The following is a 10851-nucleotide window of genomic DNA, read 5'->3' on the forward strand; positions in this document are numbered from 1 at the left end:
GTGTGAGACCCCTTTTCACACACGTGGTTACAGCCCATCCCCCACTGAGATATAAATACCATTAAGCAGGGACTTGCTACAGTGTCTACAATTTCAGGACAGGGAGTGCTTTTACTCTGTGCCACCTTCTTGCCTCCAGTTGGTGCCTTTAAACTTTCTAATTTAATAATATTTTATTTATTATTATTCAGTTTGACCATGGAGAGGTAGAGTGAGAAAGCAAGCCAGCAGGTCTGGGACTCAAACCAAGGTTGGTCATGTGGGAGTCCAGCATCCCAACCATTATGCCACCTGCCGACTCCTCCAGTGGGTACCTTTAGAATTCTGTAACTTATTAAATTAACACTCAGACCCCTGCTCTTGTTGCTGCTCACCTGGCCCACCCTCACCTCTCACCTTCAGCCTCTAGGCAAGGCCAAGGCACATTTGGGGGCACCTGCTGAATGCAGTGGTTTCCCAACTAGCCTTGGTAAAGGGCAGTTTCCATTTGTAATCTGTCAGGGGCCAATGCTTTTATAAGATAAAATAAAATCTAGGAAAATGAAATTAAGAATAGACATACATAGGTCCAACTGCAGTAGTGCGTACTGGACGCTGCTGCTCGGCAAGCTGAAGCCAACTGGGGGGCCAGGGTTTGCTTCCTGGCCCACTATAAGAGCAAGTTGTATGCCTGTAACCCCAACAACTTGGGAGGCTGAGGCAGAAAGGCTCGCTACAGAGTCCCTGTCTAAACACACACAAAGCACAAACACAGATTACAAGCTCACAATTTGTATTATCAGGCTAATCACACATAGAATTTGTATAATCAAGGCAATCACATACGATTTGTTTCAATATAATCAGAACAAACAGGAAAAACAATTACAAAAAAATGTATTAACAGTAAATAGGCAATTAACATAGTCATTACTGCACTTACAACTTTTTTTGAAAAGGTTTTTGTGGGGTTTTTTTGGGTTTTACCAGAGGGTGTGAGTGCTCACTGGAGAGAAACAGAGAGACAGTGAGAGGGAAAGTGATTATGAGTCACTCTCCAATGGTCATCATGAGTGTGTCCCTATATCTTGCACTCAGCTGTGGGGAAGAATCTGACATCTGCCCTTCAATGTCTGCTCTCTATCCCTGTAGTAGAGAAACCCCTGGTTTTTAGCTAGGTGCATCACCACCCAAATAAAAACATTTCCCAACATTCTTTGCCGCTAGGTGTACCATGTGAAAAGCTCTGCCTAATGGGATATAAATGGTTCATATTCTTTATACTCCTCCGCTTTGTCCTTGCCTCCATCCTGGCCAGGAAAATAAATGTAGGCACACCCTAGGGATTTCAGAGCAGCCAGCCAGCAGCCTGGGTCTTTGAAGACAGTGTGCAGCTAGACTCCACCTACAGATTTTTCTTTCAGGAGAAATGCATTTCTTTTCTTTCTTTTTTTAAAAGAATTATTTTATTTAACATTATCCATTTTTAAATTTCAATTTGACCAGGGAGAGAGAGAGAGAAAGTGAGAAAGCAAGCCACCAGGCTCAGGACTCAAACCATAGTTGGCCATGTGGGAATCCAGTGCCTTTAACCACTACGCCATCTGCCGACTCTGAGGGGAAATGCATTTCTACCCAGGTTAAGGCATTGTTATTTTGGTCTCTGTGATTCACAGGGAATCCAGTCTGATATTGACACTTTCTTTTTGGGGATTGGAATTCTCTGACTTTTTGGGGTGGAAAATATCCAGCAATTTATTTTTCTTCTCTTTTGTTTGTGACTACTGGTTTACATATAATTGGTGCACATCTTTGTGGTTTACTGTATGGGTTTTCAGAACATGCCTACAGTGTGCAAGAATCAAATAAGAGATATAGACGTATTTATCTTGACATTGAACATTACATTATGTTGTACACATTCGATAATATTAGGTCATCGGGAAAGTCGTAATGTATTTTTCTGTTTTTCTATTCAAAAATACATCATGACTTTCCCAACCACCTGATAGTTCTGCCTTTGGGGGCCAGCGGTGGCCTGGTGGTTAGAGTCCTGGGTTCCCACGTGGCTGGCTCATACTGATCTCTCTTCCTTCCGTTTCCTGTCTCTCTCTCTGCATTTATTTTATGGTCTCTTTTAGACAGTTCTATTACTTACACTCTGAGATGCCAATTCACCTGATTTTGCATCTGCCTAGTCTCTCTATGGTGGTTTATTTTTTTGTATAATCTGTCAGTTTTGTCATTAGTTCATCTTCAGGAGCAGCAGTGTTTTTTATGGTTTTCTTTTTGTTTTGAAAAGTTCCATGTGCCCCGAGTTAAAGGAATATCCCTTTTCAGCAGTTTTTGGTTCCCACTGTTTCAGTTTTCGCACCCTGGGGAATAAACACACACACACACACACACACACACACACACTCTCCTCCTTGAAGTGCAGGCCCTAGAGTTTCAGGTTCTCTAGGGCAACTTGCTTCCACTCGAGGCCCTGAACATCTGCATCTCACAATAATCAGTGGAGATATATTTTAGTCCCCTTTTCAGGAACAGAACAGGGTAGCCTTTTGAGACCCTGAACTTTATCCAGAAAGTTAATTTCTTGCTCCCCAGACTTATACAGGCCTTCTGGCTTTTCTGAGTGTTGGGGCCCAGGCTCCTAGGCCTCTCTCTGAATCTCAAACCTCCACAGGGTTGGCTTCATTCTCCCACCTAGCTTTAATTTCTCGTATTCGGTACCTGGAGTCATCTCTTTCTTTTGAGGACAGAAGTCTTGGCTGCTTTATCCTATTTCTAAAATCCCTTCAAGAGGGCCTGGAATGAGTCACACCTACAAACATTGACTGACCATTTTGACCCATTTGATAACAGGACTCTTCCTATATCCTGTCCCAGGCATGGTATCTTTGTGACAGGTGAGTCACATCCACAAACTTTAACAGACCATTTTGACTCCTTGATAACAAGACTCTTCCTACATCTTGTCCTTGGGATGGTTTTTGCCACATAAACAAGCCCCTTTATCTCTGTTAAAGTATACTCTTTGCTGATCCCTTCCAGAAGCACACACCTTCCTTTCCAGTCAACAGCCTAAGAATTATAAAACCCACCTATGGCCTACAAGCTTCCACTTTAAGATGTCCCACCTTTTTGGGTCAGACCAATGAAACAACTCTTTTCGCTAAATTCCAAACCTTGTTTCTCATTCTCAAAATCAAGTAAAAGGAATCCCTGTATCTGATCCCCCCAAAAAAGGCGTATTTACTTTTATCCAGGCAGGTCACACATATTCCTGTTTAGCAATAAATCTCATTAATTATTATTTCTGTAGAGTTGGTTATTTCTGTCGACACTTTCGAGATCACTTTCTTTCTAAAACATTTTCTGTACACAGCGGGAGGGGTCTGGCTACCCTCTCAGTTCATCTTGTTACTAGGGATTCCCCCAGTACTGCACTGCTTGCTTGCTTGTTTTGCTACAGGAGGTGTGCACTGGCCAGAGAGAGGGGGAAGTAAGAAATCAGCCCCTGGGAGGATGACCAGGTAGCAGTCCCTTCTCGTTCATTCTCCTCTCAGGATTTTGGGTATGCACACACATGCACCTGGTGGTTTTCTTTTTAAAGTTTATTTTATTTTATTTTTTAAATTTGTTTATTCATTTTAACTTGACCAGAGAAGAACAGGATGAGAGAGAGTGAGTAAGGGAAAGTGAGAAAGCAAGCCACCAGGTTCAGGACTCAAACCGTGGCCAGCCCTGTGGGAGTGTCCAGCGCCTTAACCACTGTGCCACCTGCTGGTCCCCAGCACCTGGTGATTTTCAAGCCACTGGGTCCATGATTCAAACTATGCAGTTGGTCATGTGAGATCCAGTACCTTAACTTCCATGTCACCTGCTGGCCCTGTGATGTCTTTGAATGCTGTCAGTTCCACTGGGTTATTTTATTTATTTATTTATTTTTGAGTTTTTTTTTTTTTTTTTTTTTTTTTGCTATAGGGTGCATGTGCTTACCAGAAAGACAGAGAGAGACAGAAAGACAGAAAGCGAGAAATCATCCCCCCCTGGGGGGTTGGCCACACCGCAATCCCTTCTCCTCCATTCTCCTCTTGGGATCTTGGGCATGCATGCACATGCACCTGGCACGCGACATAGCCATTACGCTAACTGCTGGTCCCGCACTAGGTTATTTTTGAAACCTTCCTGGTGTGTTTTCCCTACCTCTGTAGAGTCTGGAGAGATCCAAACCTCATTCACACTGGAGAGTGTTGAGAGCAGATTTTCTCCAGGCAACTTGCATAGGCTAGAGGTGAGGATGACAGGCAAACTGTTGAATCAGATGTTATCAGGGTGGAAATCTGGATGCTGCTGGGTCTCTTCCACCCTGGAGCCTTTGGGGACGGTGTGCAGCCTGGATCCGCTGGTATCTGGGCCCCAGAGGCAGCAGATTGACCCTCCCGGAACCTCAATGCGTGGAGAGCATCATCACGAACTCTGAGGGGGAGAGAAGGCAGAACTTGGGCTGGTCCAGAGGAGGGTGGGCAGGCAGTGCTGGGAGGAGGGTCGTCAGGGAAGCTCACCGTCAAAGTCTACGGTGCCGTCCCCATTGAGGTCCACTTCTCGGAGCATTTCATCCAGCTCAGGCCCTGCCAGCGGCTCACCCAGCAGAGCTGGGGCTGCCTGCCGCATCTCCGCCACGGTGATTCGTCCATCCTTGTCCCTGTCAAACTAGGGTCAGGGGCAAGCTCAGCCTCTTCCACCCTCTCTGACCCAGGCCTAGGCCCCAGTCACACAGCCTGCAGGGCGCTAGGCCTCCAGAAAGCTGAGTTCCCCATCCCCCTCGACCGTGAGAGGCCGTGTTCCCTGCCGCCCCAGCCCACCTCGCCGGCTCCACACCTCTTGGAAGGCGATGCGCAGCTCTCGGACTCCCAACATATGAGCCGTCTCCTCCCTCAGTTTTGGGCCTATCAGTTCCACAAACTCCTCGAAGTCCACGCGGCCACCCACTGCAGATCCAAGCAGTGTCACAGTGGTGAGGGCTGGGGTCCAAGGAGGGATGTCACAGCCCCAGGAACTCCCATTTCCCCTCCAACCCAAATCCAGTAAAGAATACCACATCCAAACCAACAAGGGGGTGAGAGGTTGGAGCCCCGTTCCCTGGGTACTAGGGCATGGGAGTTGCTTCTGCTCTTGGAGAAACACTGGAGTGTGGGAGAAAGGGACCAGGCTCTGGAGCCAGTCAGCCCAGGTTTCAGTGCTGTCTCTGCCACTGGTGTGCGAGCGTGGCCCTGGATAATTTATCAACCCTCCCCGGCCCTCCTAGGATGGGACCAAGCTAACCCACGGGGTGAGGTTGCCAGTTGGGGTAGAGCTCAGGGCCACGAAGTGCTGGAGCCCGGTAGGTGGCATATTGCCACTTAGGAAGCGTGGCCACGTAGGCAGCCCGTGGAGCTAAGATGCCAGCAGTCACATAAAGCATCAATGGTCCAGTAACAGCTCTGGAGGAAGGAAGAGAGGTGTGATGCTAAGTGTTCACAGCAATATCATTGTGTGGTCAAAAAAGTCATGATGCATTTTTGCATAGAAAACTAGAAAAATAAATCATGACTTTTCCGACAACCCAATAAAGCACATCCTCATTCTGGAAACTGTAAGAAAACAATGCCGAGGGCCAGCTAGGCAGAGGGGTGAAGGCACTGGATTCCCACATGGCTGACTGCGATTCAAGTCCTTGACCCAGTGGCTTGAAAATCATGCCAAGTATGTGTGCATGCATGTCCAAAACCCCGAGAGGAAAGTGGGTGAGAAGGGATTGCGACTGGCCATTCCCCTGGGGGGCGATTTCTCACTTTCTCTCTCCTTCCAGTGAGTGCACATGCCCTATGGCAAACAAACAAAAAACTCTTTAAAAAGGAAAAGAAAACAACGTAGGTGTCCTGAAGGGAATATGATATTTGCCTGAGGGCAAACAGAGGGTAACCACACAGGTGCCCACCCATTACTTAGTCGCGAGGAACGGCCAGGGTTCCCCCACACCGGGCCCCATTGAGCCTCCCAGAAGCTGTATTCCTCCTCCCAAGGCAACTCCGATCTAGACAGCTGCCACCAGGGCATAGGGGTGGGGCTGGGCAGGGTGCACCAGGCCGCTAGCGCCAGCAGAGAGCACGTTGTCACCTAGTCAGCGCAGGCAGGAAGGGCTTGGGTGGGAGGGGCGGAGCCGTGCAGCGACCAGACAGACATGGCGAGTCCAAGTTTCTCAACCCCAGCCCCAGGGCCTCTTTTGGCTCACTGCCTGCCTTCCTTGCCCGCCCCTCCACTCCAGGAGGCAGAATTTGGACCCACTGTCCTCGCACCTGACAAGGCCAATGTGGTCCTGCCCATTCTCCCCTGGAAACTGTCACCTTCCCTCACTTCCTGTCGTCACCCATCACAGGCCCAGAAGTCACTTCCCACAGTCCCCTTATTAACACCCTGAACCGTAGGCTCAGAGAACACCAGGGCTGTCCCGCCCACCCCGGCCACGGTGCTCAGCCACTGACTGCGCATCTTGACGTGCTGCGAGACTTCAAGGAGCTCCATCTCGGTGGGCATGTAGCCGAGGGTCCGCATGCAGTCGCCCAGCTCCCGGTAGCCAATGTAGCCATCATGGTCGGTGTCGAACTCCTCGAAAGCAGCATGAAGCTCTGTGGGGGAGGGAAGTCAGGCCCAGTTGGGTAGCCAGGCTCAGGGATACTCCAGCCCCCTGCCAGCCACAAGGGTACTCACCATCCAGCTCCTCGGGGCCCAGCTCACGATCCTGCAGGGATAGTCCAGCATGTCCGCAGGGCCAATCATGGCTCTGTCCACCCTTCCTCCTCCAGCCCCTGTCCACACTGGCCTGGGCAGGGCCAGCCCCACCGAGACAGGAGAAGGCAGCTGAAGTCCTGTGAGCCCCAGAGGAGAGAGCCCCCCTTTGTGCTCCCAAGGCCTGGAGCCCCCACAGCGCCCTGGTGTGAGTCCTAGTGTTGCCCACTGCCCAGGCTGGCCTGAGATCTATCCATCCTTCCCCAAATGCAGAAACCTGCCCTACAGCCCAGGATCCCTGAGTCTGGGCCAGAAGAGGCAGGAGACCCGAGTCCCTGCTCCCACCCGCCAGGCTCCACCTGACCTTCCCGAAGATCCGGTTGAGCAGGGGCCCATATGTTCGCTGAGCAGCTTCGTGCTGGGGGTCAGGACGGTGCCGGTGAGACTGACGGCGGGGTGTGGGTCCAGCAGTTGCTCCCGGGGCACCCCCCTGCCCCTCTCCAGTTTTAGAAGGATTCTTGCTGCTCCCTAGGGTTTCTGGGCCCTGGACAGAGGTCTGATCCCCAGAGCTGCCAGTGCTCTTCTGGGATCCTCGGGGCCCCTTCCCCTTCTTGCTTTTCTTCTTGGTCAAGGGGGGCCTCTCGGCACCACTCCCAGGGGTCACAACATCTGCAGGAGGATCCTGGGGGCCTGAGGCCTGGTCTGGGCCCTGCTGCCCACTTGCCTGCTCTGTGGCCATGTGGGGAAGGACAACAGGGCTCAAGGATGCAGCTCCCCTGAGCACCCCTGGCTCTCAGGACCCATAAAGCTGCTTATGCCCCCCCCCCCCCTTAGAGCCGATAGCCTGGACTCCGGTCCTGAGGGGGATTAGGGTAAGTGAGGCAGGCAGCACAGGCCCTAATCCCAGCCTTCTGCCCCAAGGGTGGCCCGAGTAGAGCCAGATGGGCCAAGAGGACTGTCCTCAGTCAATGGCAAGGAGTGCCAGGACATGGAGGTGGCCATGAGCTTCAGACTCCAGCTCTGTCACTTATTAGCTGGGAGACCCAGCAAATCCCCTCCTCTAAGTCTCAGTTTCCTCATCTATAAAGTGGGGGAATATTGCTGGAGAAGAGAGGACTCAGCCGGCTGTGTGACCTGGGCAGGACCTAGCTAAGCAGAGAGGACCAGGGAAATCTCCTCAGGCAGCAGGGAGAGCACTGGCAAAGGCTGGGAGGGAGGACAGGAAGGACGCGTGGCCTACTGGGGCCTACTGGGACCCTCGTGGGGTGACATCCTGCTGGAGCAGAGAGTATGCCATCGAGGAAGAGAGGACGATCAGAGGCCTTGAAAGCTGGATTCAGTGGCCTGGGGGGTAAAAATCGAGGAGGTGGACTCAGCGTCCTAGGGCCTGCCCTGAGCTGGAGGGGCCTGGGTGAAAGGGGCTCAGCTGTCCATCCTGTTGGGGACGGGGAGCCTGGCTGGTCACTTGGCCCTCAGGACCAGGGTTAGGGTTTCCCAGCAAGCGGCCCCATGAATGATTGATGTCCTCTCAGCTTGAGTTTCCTGCCTACCCGCCTTAGCGCCGCCGGGCGCCATGCAGCAGGCCCCAGCGTGGGCCGTGTGGACGGCTGGACCACCGGGCAGCCAGGCACGCCTTGCTCTTCCTGGCATCGGCCTGTGCCTCCCAGGTAAGCCAGGCCTCACCAGCAAGGCCCTGGGGTGGGCAGGGCTCTGATCCAATGGAGACTAGAGCTTACAGACAGGGTTTCCTCTGAGGAAGAATCCTGGGGATGGGGAGGACAGTAAGCTAAGGGTCAAGTGGCCAGAGCCAGGGACCACAGGCAGGATCCAGCCCTTCTGGGCATCTGGTTCCCCACTAACTGTGCTGCCGTCAGGTCTTTCGCCAGCCTCAGAGGGAGCTCCAGCCTCTCCATCAGCTGGAGAAAGTGCGATGGCAGCAGAAGGCCTCTTCGGTCCCCAGCCTCGGTGCCCCTAGGTAGCAGTTCCAGGAGACACATGGAGGCTGGAACTGTGGAAAGCAGTGGAAGGCAGAGAATGCTGCAGAGACTCAGGCTGCTCCTAGGACAGCCCTCCTGGCCCCCTCGCTGCCAGGGCCCCGGGGCTCAGTCCTTACCCTGAGTTCTCAAGATGCTCACTGGGGAGAGGGCCCTCCTGCTGCCCCAGACTCCCAGCCCACCCCACGGGAGCCAGAGCCCTCCCCGCTTGGAATCTTTTTTTTTTTTTTTGGAGAGATTTTCACTGTAGGGCGCGTGCGCTCGCCAGACAGACAGAGAGAGACATAGAGACAGAAAGCGAGAAATCACCCCTCAGGGGGGATGGTCACGCCGCAATCCCTTCTCCTCCATTCTCCTCTCGGGATCTTGGGCACGTACGCACATGCGCCCGGCGTGAGTTTTAAGCCACCGGGTCCAGGACACGAACCGCGGTCGACTACGTGGGAGTCCAGCGACATAGCCATTATGCTAACTGCTGGTTCCCTCCCCGCTTGGAATCTTAAACACTTGAATCCCAGGACACCAGATGGCTTATGGTGATCTGATCAAGCGGTTTTCAAACTGTATTCCCTAGAATCCTAGGGGTACTCTCCTCTCCTTTAATCTGAGTACCTCCTTTTCGTTCATTAGGAGTTTCACTATAATACTTTATCAAAAAACAAGATTTGGCTCAGCTGTGGTTGCACACACTACTAAGGCACTGAGCTTCATGGCTGGGACCACATGGGAGACCTGGATTTGATTCCTGGTTCACCCTGAAAGCTGGGTGCAGCGCCATATCACCTGTCATCCAGAGACTCAGGTGTCTGAGGCAGGGTGATTGTGAGCAGGAGGCTGGCTTGGCCATATGGAAAGACCCTGTCTAAGAAAAAAACTGGCGTGGTGGTATACACCTGGAGTCCCAGCTAGGTGGCTGAGCCAGGAATATTGTGATAATGAAACTCTGTGTGTATATATATGTATATGTATATGTGTGTATATATATATATATATATATATATTTAAATGGAAGAAAGACAAGACTTAACAGCTTTACCAATATGCCCTAGAGCCTTTGTTTAGGCTACTTGGAACACACTGGGATTCAGTGTGGTAGAATGGTTAAGTCTGGGGTTAAGTCCAGGTACCTCCCCTCTTACCTATGACCTTGGGCAAGTCACTGATTCTCTGAACCACCTCTCACCTATAAATGGACTCTATGAGAATTCCGTGAGGTCATCAACTCCAAGTCCTTGGCACAGGCTAATTACCCAAAAGATGGTGATGATAGCCAGAGAGGGACAGTGACTTGCTTGGAGATGCACGGCACCCTCTCTCTCATACTCAGTTATTCTTGCATTCATTGACTTACCAGGTGCCCACTCTGTGTCCAGTGGCACGCTGGGGACCCCACATGGACACTGCTATGGAAACCAACATGGATGCTGCTGGCCGAGGGCCCCGAACCGAGCTCGATGACGAGGACTACTATCCTCAGGGTGGCTGGGACATGGTCTTCCTGGTAGCCCTGCTGCTCCTGGGGCTGCCAGCCAATGGGCTGATGGCGTGGCTAGCTGGCTCCCAGGCCCGGCACGGAGCAGGCACACGACTGGCCTTGCTCCTGCTCAGCCTGGCCCTCTCTGACTTTTTGTTCCTGGCAGCAGCAGCCTTCCAGATCCTGGAAATCCAACATGGGGGGCACTGGCCATTGGGGACCACTGCCTGCCGCTTCTACTACTTCCTGTGGGGTGTGTCCTACTCCTCTGGCCTCTTCCTGCTGGCAGCCCTCAGCCTGGACTGCTGCCTGCTGGCGCTGTGCCCACGTTGGTATCCAGGGCGCCGCCCAACTCGCCTGCCCCTCTGGGTCTGTGCGGGGGTCTGGGTGTTGGCCACCCTCTTCAGTGTGCCCTGGCTGGTGTTCCCCGAGGCCACCGTCTGGTGGTATGACCTGGTCATCTGCTTGGACTTCTGGGATAGTGAGGAGCTGCCGCTGCGGATGCTGGAAATCCTGGGGGGCTTCCTGCCTTTTCTTCTGCTGCTTGTCTGCCACGTGCTCACCCAGGCCGCCACTTGCCGGACCTGCTGCCGCCGCCGCCTGCCTCACAGCACAGCCTGCCACGGCTTCGCC

The 10851-nt window shown here is 52.3% G+C and overlaps 2 protein-coding genes across 2 annotated transcripts in view; one reads left to right on the forward strand and one right to left on the reverse strand.

Annotated features, from left to right (window-relative positions):
- Positions 1-4148: 4148 nt before the first annotated feature.
- Positions 4149-7489, reverse strand: CABP4 (calcium binding protein 4). Its single transcript, XM_006171284.2, has 6 exons — positions 7115-7489; positions 6733-6763; positions 6507-6650; positions 4864-4973; positions 4548-4695; positions 4149-4461 (listed from the first exon to the last, which is right to left on the reverse strand). Exons 1-6 carry the CDS (start codon positions 7487-7489, stop codon positions 4433-4435), a joined length of 837 nt encoding a protein of 278 aa, XP_006171346.1. The 3' UTR covers positions 4149-4432.
- Positions 7490-10137: 2648 nt separating this feature from the next.
- The window catches only part of GPR152 (G protein-coupled receptor 152), a 1750-nt gene continuing 1036 nt past the window's right edge, over positions 10138-10851 (forward strand). Inside the window, exon 1 of the mRNA XM_006171362.2 lies at positions 10138-10828. Within this exon, the coding sequence (XP_006171424.1) occupies positions 10138-10828 (691 nt within the window). The remainder of the gene's footprint in view (positions 10829-10851) is intronic.

The sequence above is a fragment of the Tupaia chinensis genome, unplaced genomic scaffold (genome assembly GCF_000334495.1).
Source record: "Tupaia chinensis unplaced genomic scaffold, TupChi_1.0 Scaffold149501_1, whole genome shotgun sequence".
Lineage (NCBI taxonomy): Eukaryota > Metazoa > Chordata > Mammalia > Scandentia > Tupaiidae > Tupaia > Tupaia belangeri.

Coding starts and splice junctions, on each gene's coding strand:
- CABP4 (XM_006171284.2), bottom strand. CDS start 7,489: ATGGCCACAGAGCAGGCAAGTGGGCAGCAGGGCCCAGACCAGGCCTCA. Junction 4,974..6,506: donor GCAGCACGTCAAGATGCGCA/GTCAGTGGCTGA, acceptor TTGGATCTGCAG/TGGGTGGCCGCGTGGACTTC. Junction 4,462..4,547: donor CGGCACCGTAGACTTTGACG/GTGAGCTTCCCT, acceptor TCTCCCCCTCAG/AGTTCGTGATGATGCTCTCC.